The sequence below is a fragment of the Leucoraja erinacea genome, chromosome 20 (assembly GCF_028641065.1).
Source record: "Leucoraja erinacea ecotype New England chromosome 20, Leri_hhj_1, whole genome shotgun sequence".
Classification (NCBI taxonomy): Eukaryota; Metazoa; Chordata; class Chondrichthyes; order Rajiformes; family Rajidae; genus Leucoraja; species Leucoraja erinaceus.
In genome coordinates this window covers 18,841,940-18,855,141 of record NC_073396.1, presented here as the reverse complement: position 1 = coordinate 18,855,141, position 13,202 = coordinate 18,841,940, and the positions used below count along the sequence as shown (strand labels likewise).

The window sequence follows — 13,202 nt, the reverse complement described above, 5'->3', positions numbered from 1 at the left end:
CCTCGGGGGCTGTCTTTGTGGAGTTTGCACGATCTCCCTGTTGGTACTCCGGTTTCCTCCCACATCAAAAAGACGTGCGGGTTTGTCGGTTAATTGGCTGCTGGTGGGAGCAGATGGCGATTGAATGTACAAATGCTGCTGAGAAAGCGGGATCCATTCCAGCTGCAGGGTGCAATGTCTGAGAGTGTAAGGAGTCAGCAACAACATTCCTGCACTTGCGACCAGACAAATGATGCGACTCCAACAGGAAATACAGGCAAGCTCCAGGGATTTATGCCAATTAAACCATTATGAAAGGAAATTCAATCAGCTGAACATACCTGCTGAATGCTGCATGGAGTCAGGAGTAAAGCTGTCTCAGCGTCCAAGGTAACAAGTTTTAACCCAACAACGCAGAAGTGCTCTAGGTCTAGTTTGCGGAGTATCTTGGGGAGATGATGTGACCAGACGGAGGGTTTGATGATCAGCAGCGTTAGCAGAGGCTGGGGTCCTGCAACAAGGTGGAGTACAGTCACTGACAACTCGCCAAGCACAGAAATGGCACCTGATTCACTTAAAAGTCGAGGGTAAGTGTTTGTTTGGCTGCACAAGTCCATAGCTCCCTATAAGTGGTAACATCAGTAGATAGGGTGGTGAAGAGAGCGTAACAATGTGCTTGCCTCCTTTAGTTGGGACATTGAGTAAAAATTTGGGGAGACATGATGCAGCCTTATAAAACTTTGGTTAGGCCACATTTAGAGTATTGGTTGCAGTTCTGGTCACCCTTTTATAGGATAGTTTTGGAGAGGGTGCATAAGCAGTTTGCCAGAACGTGCTTGGATTGGAGTGTATCAGTTATAACGTAAAGGACAAACTTCCATTGTTTTCTCTGCATCATTGGAGCCTGAGGAGTGACTTGATGGAAGTTTATAAATTTATGAGTGGCATAGAAAGAGTAAACAGTCAGAACCTTTTTCCCCAAGATGGAAATGTCAAAGACGAGAAGGCGTAGCTTTAAAGAGAGAGGGTCAAAGTTTAAAGGAGATGTGCGGGGCATGTTAGTTTTATATTGAGTGTTAGGTGGTTGGAAAGTGCTGCAGGGGAGGTGGTGGAGGCACAAATGACAGTGGCCTTCGAAAGGCATTTAGTGAGATGAGTGAAGGCAGTGAATTGAAGGATGTAGAACAGGACCCAGCAGATGGGATTAATTAACATTGACACCACGGTCAGCATAGACACAGTGGGCTGAAGGGCCTGTTGTCGTGCTGTACTGTTCTACACTCTACCTGCACAGATCACCGCAGCCCAGAAATCTCTTCATGATGGTCACTGGTCTGAGCTTAATATTAGACACAGTTTCAGGTAAGAGGAATTATTTAACTGGAACTTGTGGGGCAGCTCTTTTATACAGAGGGTGGTAGGTATATGAAATGAGCTGCCAGATGAGGTAGTTGAGGCGGGTACAAGAACACTATTTAAGATATTTGGACTGATACATAGATATGAAAGCTTTTGAAGGATATGGATGGGCACCTTGGTAAGCATGGACAATTTGGGCTTGATGGCCTGTTTCAGTGCTATATGATTCTATGACTGTAAATATAGACACTTTACTTACCAAGGAGCATGTAGCTAAAGATGGATTCCATGTTGACAGTTTTAGCTTCATCACCTGAAACAGATAAACCTGGTACCAGATAGATTGTGATGGATGTGTCTTACATAAGCGATAAAATAATAATGAAGAATACTTTCTGTAAGTTGGCCCTGGTGAATAAACAGAGCAGGTATTCCAGCTGCAACTAGCAACGTGCTGGAGGAACTCAGCGGCTCGAGCAACGTCTGTGGGTCGACTTTTCAGGTTGAAGCCCTGACTCAGAACTAAGAATGCTGGGTCTCTGTTATCCAGTGACCCCAGCAAGTGGACACACACTCAGTGATCTGTACCTGTTCTATTATCCAGAGACCAATATTGTGATCATATCTGAAAGCAGTACTTCCTTGCCAATTGGACTAGACTACCCTGCGCGATACTCCCTTGCCCACGACCTATAGACTCACCTGCCGTGGTGATCCCAGATCTCAGAGAGGGAGAGAGGTAATTCAGTAAGGGCCGTGCGCTCGGATCTGTGAAAGGAACAGTGTATCAATAAATGTCACAGTGCTGTATTAAGTATCCATTCACTGCCATTACTGCACCACTAATCCTCCCCAGCCAAAACACTTAACATTGAAAAACTCCTGTTACCTCTGGGAAGGGTATCAAGGGTCACTTTATAGCAGGTCTGAGTTGTTTCCCATGCATGGGTCAAGGAGAAGGGGTTTCAGCTCAGTGGGGGATGCACTGTGTGAAGGGATGGACTGTGATGGACTGTGGGTGTGGGGTGGACTGTGAGTGTGGGGATGCACCAAGCATGGTTGTGTGAGGCAGGTGCACTCAGCGGGGGAGATGCAGTGTGCATGGTACCTGATATCAGTTCCTGGTCGCTGAAGAAGAGAGCAGCCTGCCTGAAGACCAGCTCTGGGGTTGGTGACATCACTCTCTCCGGGCTGACAATGTTTTCCTGCAGCACACTCGCCCTGCCTTTGGCTGCAGCGAGCGTTTCAGTCAGTGCGTTGAAGGCATCCACACGCCTCAGCACACAGACCAGTGCCGGGCTCGATACGAGGCAGTCAATGCTCTCCTGCCAGTGTCTGTCGCCCACCTCAAACGGGGTCAGTTCCTTGGCCTGGCTTCGGCTCAGGTGTGGCAGCCATTTTAAACCCAGCAGCTCAAAGCCTCTATTCACCTCCACGTCACCTGAGGAATGAACGACAGGTTCGAAATATCTTTGAACACCCACATCTCAAAAAGCGCCTAACCCTAACCATATCTCAAACATGCCACCCTGTGCTGCCTGTCAGACTCACCAACACACTCAATCTGACAATGGGTGAAAATACCCAACATTGGGCCAGAATGTCTACAGCCAGAAATCTCAGCTGCGTTAAATCATGCCATTACTCAGTTAGCTAACTATTTGCTGACCATTTAAGTTGCATTTAATTCTGTCATGTCCATCCCAGTAAAATAAAGCCAATCACCAGCTGAGGTTCTCCCTCCACCACCCTCACAATGACTGCCCAGTTTGAGTTGAGTTTCCTTGTCCTGATGGATGGGGTGTGGCACCTCATTTGATTTCACAAAAGCTGCCTGCACAAACCGCAACACATCCCACATTGCCTCTTCAAGCCTGGATGCCTCTCAGCTCCAGAGTAATGCCCCTGTCCCACTTAGGAAACCTGTACGGAAACCTCTGGAGATTTTCCACCCCACCCAAGGTTTCCGTGCGGTCCCCGGAGGGTTTTTGTCAGTCTCCCTACCTGCTTCCACTACCTGCAACCTCTGGAGACTACCTGCAACCTCCAGGAACCGCACGGAAACCTTGGGTGGGGCGCAAAGTCTCCAGAGGTTTCCGTTCAGGTTTCCTAAGTGGGACAGGGGCATTAATGAGCAACCTTGTGCTTGCAGGAACATCCCACATTCCAGCCTGATCCAGTCAGCCTTTACACCACTCCTCACTCTCCTACCCTGGCTACAGCTCAGCCTCTGGCTCCATAAGGTTAAAATTCTCACATTCACCTATAAATTCCTCAAATGGTTCTGTCAATCCATCTGCATGCTCCCGAGAGTGCATAGTCCAGTATTTTCCATGCCTCCTTCAGTGGTAGCAGGGTGTTCGGGTCTGCCTCTCCCAGCACTGCTCTCCAGATCTCACCATCACCGTAGAGAGAATATTGGCTGGTTGTATCACAGCCTGGTTCATCAACTGGTACACCAGGAACAAATGAGATTACAGAGTGTGGTGGACACTGCCTGGTCCATCACGGGTACCGACCTCCACAACATCAAAGGGATCTATAGCATATGCTGCCATAAAAGGCAGCCAGCATCATCAAGGACCCACATCATCCTGGCCATGCTCTCATCTCGCTGCTACGTTCAAGAAGGTGATACAGTAAAACCTCCAGGTTCAAGAACAGCCTCTTCTCAGCACCCATCAGGCTCTTGAACAATACAAACACCAACTAAACTATGGAATGCCTTGGTTGAACTAGGGATATCAGGGTTTTTTTTTACCCAAGTATTAGGATTATTAAGTTATTGATTTATTTTGTTTTAATATGCCATCTATGAGGCCTGTTATGCTGCTGCAATGAGAATGTCATTGTTCCGTTGTCAGTACACAAGACATTGAACACTCACCTGCGGGATGGGGCGATTGGTTGGGCAGGGGGCGTAGGAGGCCCCGTAGGCAGCTGCCCGCACTCTCCCTGGCACTGCGTCCCGTCAGCGTGAGGACAACCACCTGCTCGAGCTCAGGGCTGGACACAAAGCTATGCTTGTTCAGCACATCCAGGGCCAGATGGGCAGGCTGGGGCACGGCACTAAAAGCTCCTCCTGCACAGGCAGAAACCAAAGCCATCAGCTCGCTGATCACAAAACTACCCGTCGACCACTTTCACCCTCTTTACAAAACCTGCATGCTGCTTACAGTCCTGCTGCCACAGTGAACATTATACAATGCTTCACTACCTTAAGGTGAAGACGGACTGTTTCCTCTGGAACGCCGGAGGATGTTGGTAGACCTGATAGAAGTATGTAAAATTATGAGAGGCTGAGATAGGGTAGACAGTCAGAACCTTTTCTCCAGGATGAAGATATTGAATACTATAGGGCCAGAGCTTTAAGATAAGAGGGGCAAAGTTTAAAGGAGAATTGTGGGCCAGGTTTATTTTACACAGAGGGTGGTGGGTGCCTGGAACCTTGTGATGGTGGTGGAGACGGCAGATACGATAGTGACGTTTAAGGGACTTTTGAATAGGCACACAGATATGCAGGGAATGGAGGGATATGGATCACATGCAGGCAGATAAGAGTTGGTCTTGCCGTCATGTTCGGCACAGACGTTTTGGGCTGAAGGGCCTGTTGCTGTGCTGTACTAGTCTGTGTTCTATGCCAGTGGCCCTGGAAAGAGCATTACCACTAACTCCGGAACCCCCGCAATGACCAGCTCTGCCACGCATCACCCACTGCAATTCCGTACCTAAACCCTGCAGCGTTTGATCAGTGTAGGGAGCCACATGGAAACAAGTTGTGATCTCAAACTCAGCTTCAGGGGGACGTCTGCTGAGCACATCTCTGGCTGATCCCTGTTCTGCCAGCTCGTTCACCAACCCTACAGTGGGAAAGAAACACAGAGTACGATGTAGCATGCATTTTGGTACCTGAGTAGCCATTAGAATGCAGATGTCGAGGAATTTGTACTGTCATGATCAAAGACTTGTCCCACCCTGGTCATACTTTCTTCTCCCTGGTCCCGTCCAGTAGAAGGTGCACCACCAGACTTGAGAACAGCTTCCTCCCCTCTGTTATCAGGCTATATGGTCATTCCATAAGCTATGGAACATTGTGGACATTGGACTTTGTCTATGGAACTGTGGTGCTACAATTCTGCACTCTGTATCTTCCCCTTTGCTCTATCTATTGTATGTGAGTTTGAACTAATTGTATTGATGTGTGGTTTTATCTGATCTGCTTGGATAGCATGCAAAACAAAGCACTGTTCCTTGGTCCATGTGACAATAATAAACCTGCACCTAAACCTTCAGTTAAGTCCCGATTTGTCACAAATATAGATCTATCTGGGGAAATATTCCAAACACTGTACCTTTCAGTAAGCTTGCGCCCTGGTGAATTGCATTTTCTTTCCTCAACAGCATCATGAAGCAAGGATAGGGCAGCTCAGTGGTGGGAGAGCCAGGGGCAGGTAGGTGAGAATTCAGGGGTCCAAAGCAACCTGTTCGACAAAACACTGGGATCTGCAATGGCAACGGACATTTCCTCAGTGATCTGATGGTCAGAGGATTAAACATTCAGCACCCCACAGCCCAGTCAATGCATTCTCTACAGGTACATCACATCACCATGTGCACACACCGTATTGCACACATTCGAACCCTTGCCTTTCCTATCCCTCAGGTTCCACCTCAAATCACTGGCACTGATGAGGTCTCATCTCATGAAACTTTATAATGTCCGGGTTCCATTTTAAGATCCCTGTAAATTCATAACTTAAATGTATTAAAGTATGCAGCAGTCTTCCACACAGCAAGACTGCCCCTCTGCCAACTTGAGTATATCTCAAGTCGTCAGAGAGGACGCAACCCAGGACCTCCGCTTAGAGAAAGGGGTAGGGCAATTGACTGAAGTGTCAGAGGGGAAGCACTTTGGGGCTAGTGACCATAATTCTATTAGCTTTAAACTCTATTAGCTATGGAGAAGGACAAGGCTTCAGTTCAGGTCCTAATGGGGCAAGGCTGATTTTGAAGACATTAGATGGGAATTTGCCAGTCTTTGGAGTGAGTCTGTTTACAGGTGGGAGACTTTCAAAAATGAAATAGCAAAGGTACAGAGCCAGTATGTTCCTGTTCGAGTGAAGGGCAGGGCTGGCAAGTTTAGGGGACCTGGTTAATGAGAGATGTTGAGACTCTGCTCAGGAAAAATATGACATACATCAGATTCAAGCAATCGGGATCAAGTGAATGCCTTCGTAAGCATAAGAAGTGTAGGAGTACACTTCAGAAGGCAATCAAGAGGGGTAAAAGGGGACATTAAATTGCAGGCAAGGTAAAGGAAAACTCTGAGAGATTAAGGGATTATTTTGTCTGCAGTATCATAGGTTGAGGGAAGAACTGTTAGAAGTTTATAGAATAATAAAATGCCTAGGTAGGGTAGCAGAACATTTTTCCTAGGGTAGAAATGTCAAAGACTAGAGGGCATTGCTTTAGGTGAGGAGGGGAAAGTTCAGAGGAGAAGTGTGAGGCAAGTTTTATCACACAGTGATGGGTGCATGGAATGCGCTGCCAGGGGTGGTGGTGGAGGCAGACATGATAGTGGTGTTAGTAGTGTTTCAATCAGCACATGGATACGCAGAGAATGGTAGGATACAGATCATGTGCAGGCAGAGGAGATAAACTTGGCATCATGTTTAGCCTGGACATTGTGGGCTAAAGGACCTGTTCCTGTCCCATATTGTTCCATGTTCTGTGTTGATTAGCAGGGCGAGTAGCCTCTAGAATCTGAATTACATCCAATTACATGAGGTTACAGTTCCTTTACTACCCAGACTTGCTACAAGTCCAAGCCACCTCTCACTTGTTATTTAATGCTCAGGAACAGAAGCCAATCACCTTCCTCAAGCTTGTTCCATTACTGATCTTTACCTCACCCCTCTCATCTCTCTCTGGAACAATTCCCACTGTACCTCTTGACTTCCTCTGGCATGGTCATATCCCTGACCTGCTGCTGGCCTGCCCCATGCTCCTGCTATGACCCTTGCCATCTCCCACTGGGCTTTACCTGCGCACTCGCAATCCCCAGGCTGTCAGCTCGCTTTGCAGACAAGCGAAGTCGTCGCATCCCCTGCAGAATGAATCCTCGCCGGTTACACACAGATATTATGTCCCCGTAGTAACGTGTGGGCACCACGGGTGACACCAGAAGAAAGATGTCAGCTGGGAGATACAAGAATATTAGAAATTCAATATCTTAGTTAAAACATGAAGTGCACAGCACAGAAACAGCCCATTTACCCCACCACATCCATGTCAGGTCTTTTGTCCTTCTTCACAAATCCCTGTTGCCCATATTAGGAACATATCTTTCTATGCCTTGCCTAATAAAGTGTCTGTCTGAGTGGTTCTTAAACATAGAAATGGCGTCTGATTTCACCACCTCCCACTGGCAGAGTGTTCCGTGTATCAAACACTCTGTGCGTAAATAACGTACCCGCAAATCTCTTTCACAAATCCTTCCTCTCACATTAAACCGATCTCCTCTTGTTTCTAACACCCCTGTCACAGTGAAAGGATTTCCACTATCCACCCATCCATGCCAGACACAGCTGCTAACACTGGAGCCTGGTATCTGTGCATTACTGACATTGCTGCTGGTGGATTAGAGCTAGGGTCAGCATGAATTGTTCACCCCCTCACCCCTTCCATCGCCCCTTCCATCGCCCACGGTCTCAACAACCAGAGCTTTGCAGTTCACCAGGTGTAGGCTCACTGCCAAGCCTGCCTTGGCAAGTCAGTGACTGTTCTCCATTGCTTCTACCAGGCAGCGGACTCACAGTCGATGCCAGCTCAGGCTTGGCAAAGGAAAGTATTACACGGGGATACTGAGATGAAACAACGTGGTGCTAAATAAAGGGTCCCCAGGACTGCTGTAGCATATCATCATTTCCAGGGCTGCTGCAGCTTGTCACTGTAGGAATGGACAGAGTGCAGCAACACACAAGGTTTGATGTTTGAGACAGCATCTATTGTGGCCTTGCACAAAATAGTGCCTCAATACTCACAGCATTCCAACTGGGAACTGGATCATCAGTTACTTGTGCAATTGTTGTCGCCGGTATCTGTGTGTGGGATTTACCTGTAATGGTTGCCACCAGTGTAGCAGGAGGTCTGCAGTTGTCCCTAGAATCTGTGCACCCAGCAGCATTCGATCTGTGAACAGAGGTTTGGTAAACACAGCGGTGAACAGAGAGCGTTGTGGAGGCCAAGAATAGAACAGGGGCCAAGGTGGAACTAACAAGTTGCTCTGGTAGATAGCAGGCATGCACTTGAGGTTGAATGTTCCTTAATCATTCTATGATATAGACTCTAAGTATCACTTCACTTCTAACACATGCGTTTCTCAGTTTTTCCGATCACTGATCTTGGCTCAGCCAGATGCCCTCTCACCATGAGTACACTACACCATTTGCTTATGATTGGAAGGGGATGCTGCACTGTGGCACAACTTCGATGGGCTTTCTCTTTGGCCCACTACAATTCTTTCAATTCACTGCGTTACACACCTGCACTTTGAGCTGCTCTTCTTGCCAGGGTTCTGGATGCCAACTTGTACAATCCCATTTTCAGGAATCCTTCCACCGAACCACACACAGAGTTCCCACTGGACCCGGCTTTCTTGGTGCGGTGAGTAGAGGAGAGGCTCCTCACGATGCTCGCAGTACAGGGCGTTGATGGAGTGCTGGTCTGTCACTGTGGCCAACCGTGGATCAGAGGGCCCAACAATGTCCATCCACAGTGTGCCAGCATTCACTCCTCTCAGTGCCAATGCCAGCACACACCTGGCAGAAGTGTCGGTGGAGCTGTAAGCAGAAGGCAGCCTTCCTGTGGACAAAGTAAACACAGCTCATATCCGTGGAGACACAAGAGCTGGTGCTGGAATCTTGAACCAAAGACAAAGTGCTGGAGGAACTCAGCGGGTCAGGCTGCATCTTTGGAGAGACATGTCATATCAAGCTCTAGAATGTTGTAATGTAGCAACTTCAGCTATATCCCAGAGCATGCCTCCGAGTCAAAGCATGTTGGGTTCAATTCCCACACTAGGCACTGAAGTGCAAAGGTGTAGTTTGACAGCGCAGTGAAGTACTGACAAAATACTGCATTGCTGGATTGGATTGTTACACCAGCTGCTCTGGTCAATGAGTGTGGTGTTCATAGAACAGTACAGCACAATAACAGGCTCTTTGGCCCACAATGTCTGTGCCAAACATGATGCAAAGTTAAACATCTCCCCTGCCATGATCACAATGAATGGCGGTGCTGGCTCGAAGGGCCGAATGGCCTCCACCTGCACCTATTTTTTTCTATGCCTGTCTGTGATCCATATCCCTCCATTCCCTGCATATTCATGTGTCTATCTAAAAGCCTCTTAAACACCACAATCGTATCGGCCTCCACCGCTACCCCTGGCAGCATGTTCCAGACACCCACCACCCTGTGTAAAAAACAAGCCCTTTGCACATTGTCTTTGGTATTTGACATTTCTACCCTGGGGAAAAAAAAGATTCTGACTGTCTATCCTATTTATATCTCTCGTAGTTTTATATACTTCCAACTGGTCTCCCCTCAACCTGGAATTGAATTGGATTGGATTTTATTTTTGTCATTCACTCCTTTCGGTCTGAACAAAATTTTGTTACCCTGCAGTCATACATATAATAAAATAACAAAAACACACAATCAACACAAATTTAACATCCACCACAGTGAGTTCACCAAACACCTCCTCACTGTGATGGAAGGCAAAATCTTAAAGTCCCTGTCTCTTCCCTCTTTGTGGCGTTCCAGAGAAAACAATCCAAGTCTTTCCAACCTCTCCCTGTAGCTAATACCCACTCTACCAGCCAGCATTCTGGTTCAGACTAAATGAGAACGCAGAGTCTATACTACTGTTCAAGTTTGGTATGGCACTCACTTACCTGCACTTGCTGCCAGGAGTTGCCACGAGGGGTAAAGCAGTTGAAGGCCGCAGATATCCAGTCCACAGCTGAGGATGAGCTGCAGCGTGTGGTGAAGGGCAATGGGATTAGTGAATAAAGTTTCAAATACGAGGGCCATGGTCACCTGAAACAGAGCGATGTGGGCACAAATCAATCCATTGTTGCTTTGATTTTCATTAAACAAATATGTTATTCTGCACACACAATGAAAAATATTATGGAGACACAAAACTGCTGATGCTGGAATCTTAAGTAATGCACAAGGGGCTGGAGTAACTCAAGAGAGAGTCAAGAGTGTTTTATTGTCATATGTACCAGATAGAACAATGAAATTCTTGCTTACTGAAGCACAACAGAATATGTAAACATAGTACATAATGGAGAAAAAACGTTTGGTGTGTATATATACACACATGCACGCTTACTCAATAAATAAACACATATAGTGCAATAACAATAATAATAGTCTGTTGTAGTTCAGAGCTTATTTGATGTTGTGTTTAATAGCCTGATGGCTGTAGGGAAGAAGCTGTTCCTGAACCTGGACGTTACAGTTTTCAGGCTCCGGTACCTTCTTCCCAATGGCAATAGTGAAATGAGTGTGGTCAGGATGGTGTGGGTCTTTGATGATGTTGGCTGCCTTTTTGAGGCAGCCATTTCAATAGATCCCTTCGATGGTGGGGAGGTCAGACCAGTGATGGGCTGGGCAGTGTTCAGAACTTTTTACAGTATTTTCCGCTCCTGGACGTTAAAGTTGTCGAACCAGGCCACGATGCAGCCAGTCAGTATGCTCTCTACTGTGCACCTGTATAAGTTCAAGAGAATCCTCTTTGACATGCCGAATCTCCGTCGTCTTCTCAGGAAGTAGAGGTGCTGATATGCCTTCTTTATAATTGCATCAATGTGCTGGGTCCAGGAAATATCTTCAGAAATATGCACGCCCAGGAATTTGAAGTTCTGGATCCTCTCCACCATCGAGCCATTGATATGAACAGGATTGAGGGTCCTCATCCTTCCACTTCCAAAGTCCACAATCAGTTCCTTGGTTTTACTGATGTTGTGAGCCATGTTGTTGTGCTGGCATCATTTGGTCAATCGGCCGATCTCACTTCTATACACTTCTAGACTCATCAACATCTGTGATTTGTCCAACAACAGTATTGTCGTCACCGAACCTGATGGTGGAGTTTGCACTATGTCCATCTATACAGTCATGGGTATAGAGTGAGTAAAGCAGGGGGCTGAGCACGCAGCCTTGAGGTGCTCCCGTACTGATTGTTACTGAGGATGAAGTATTTCTTCCAATTCGAACAGACTGTGGTCTGTGGATGGGGAAGTCGAGGATCCAATTGCAGAGGGATGCGCAGATCAGCAAGGCAGGTAACATCCGTGAGAACATGGATAGGCGACGTTTGGGTCTGAAGAAACATCACCTATCTATGTCCCCCATGGATGCTGCATGACCCGCAGTTATTCCAGCACCTTGTGTTTTACTGATGGAACAGTTAAAATTTGGCTGTTCTGACAGGAATTCAACAATGATGCTGTTTGGTGGCAGACAAGGCCCAGTAAAGTTAGAAACCATTGTAAAATTGTCCTGTATTCTCTCCCAGAAGGTTGTTGGTCTACTGATACTGTGATAGGGATGTATGATTTTAATTCCATTCCTCACAGTGAATGCATTTGAGAGGTCTGGCTGTTTATCCATCTTTAACCGTAGAGCAGGCTGCAGCAGCAGCGGAATGTAACTTGCTCTCCTACCTCGGGCTTCTCCACGCAGCTCTCTCCATTCTCTGCTGCAGGTGGCCAGCAGCTCTCCTCTGTCTCAAATGTCTGCCAGTAAAACCCAATCTCAGCCTCAAATATCCTCTGCGCGGCCTGTGTAATGATCAAAAGGAGTCCAGTTTACAATTATGTCCCCAAACAGCCGGGCAACCTTCCCCTCCTCGCACAGTGAATACAGGGAATACTCTCATTCCCAACAGATCGCTGGTGCCTACCTTGGAGTCTGGGTTGACAGAGACCACGGAGCTGAGGTGAGTGGTGGGGAGCAAGACACTGGGAGGGAACTTCAGTCCCTGAAGGGAATCATTCAGCTCTTTGAACCACCATATTACCGCTCGCACAGATGTTTGGGATAAAAAATTCATAACCAGCTGGTAAAACAGAGATGTTGCTCGCACTTCTTTCTTCACCTGCAGGTAAAAGAGAGAGGATAGTAGAACAGCAGGTCTCCAAGTAAAACTCCTACAATGTCAATAAGTTAAACCAAGCGATCGTTGGTGTTCTAATAGAAAAAGATCAGATAAACGGAATGCTAGGAAGCTATGGCTGTTTGAAGCACCAAAGCTGAATCACAGACTTGTTTTTTTTCCTTTATGAGGCAAATACCTTCCACACTCAGATCGATCTGGGGAGTTCTGGATAGCTGGTGCTCAATTAACACGTTTAAGTCTATAAATGGCACAGCTTAAATCCTTTAACAGATCCAGCTCACACCAGTTCTGCTCACTCACGCCGCGGCACGGAGATTGTGAAGATTCAGTGAGAAACTTCATTACTGACCTTGTTTCTCCAGCTCTTGCTGTAGGTGGCCTTGCTGCCACAAACACTTTGACACGTTGGCACCACACAGGCATATAAAGCCAGGCCATCTTCGTGCCAGGCCTGCTGGAGCCCCACCACCTGAAATGGTGCCTTGGTGTCGACCTCAGCACCCTTCCTGTGTAGCCCATCTGCAGGAGCTGGCTGAGTGGGTACCTGGTCAACAGGAAAAGCAGTCTTTAGCAATGTATTCACTTCTAATTGGAGCTTTCTGTTGAAAGTATTACCCAAAATGTTTCTTCCAATCAAACAGCTTTCTAAACACCATGTGTTCAACGTTCA

At 47.1% G+C, this 13,202-nt stretch overlaps 1 protein-coding gene across 3 annotated transcripts in view; it reads right to left on the bottom strand.

Annotated features, from left to right (window-relative positions):
- LOC129706870 (dynein axonemal assembly factor 8) overlaps window positions 1-13,202 on the bottom strand; it is a 46,419-nt gene that overhangs the window by 10,561 nt on the left and 22,656 nt on the right. For 2 of the 3 annotated variants that reach the window (XM_055651460.1, XM_055651459.1), the window contains exons 12-25: window positions 12,882-13,076; window positions 12,317-12,511; window positions 12,078-12,194; window positions 10,296-10,440; window positions 8,883-9,201; window positions 8,456-8,529; window positions 7,382-7,536; window positions 5,691-5,841; window positions 5,067-5,198; window positions 4,226-4,420; window positions 2,447-2,779; window positions 2,041-2,106; window positions 1,598-1,666; window positions 321-490 (exon numbers count right to left, since the gene is read on the bottom strand). In XM_055651460.1, coding sequence (XP_055507435.1) covers window positions 321-490; window positions 1,598-1,666; window positions 2,041-2,106; window positions 2,447-2,779; window positions 4,226-4,420; window positions 5,067-5,198; window positions 5,691-5,841; window positions 7,382-7,536; window positions 8,456-8,529; window positions 8,883-9,201; window positions 10,296-10,440; window positions 12,078-12,194; window positions 12,317-12,511; window positions 12,882-13,076 — 2,316 coding nt within the window. The remainder of the gene's footprint in view (window positions 1-320; window positions 491-1,597; window positions 1,667-2,040; window positions 2,107-2,446; window positions 2,780-4,225; window positions 4,421-5,066; window positions 5,199-5,690; window positions 5,842-7,381; window positions 7,537-8,455; window positions 8,530-8,882; window positions 9,202-10,295; window positions 10,441-12,077; window positions 12,195-12,316; window positions 12,512-12,881; window positions 13,077-13,202) is intronic. The other variant, XM_055651461.1, reaches the window with a different exon arrangement.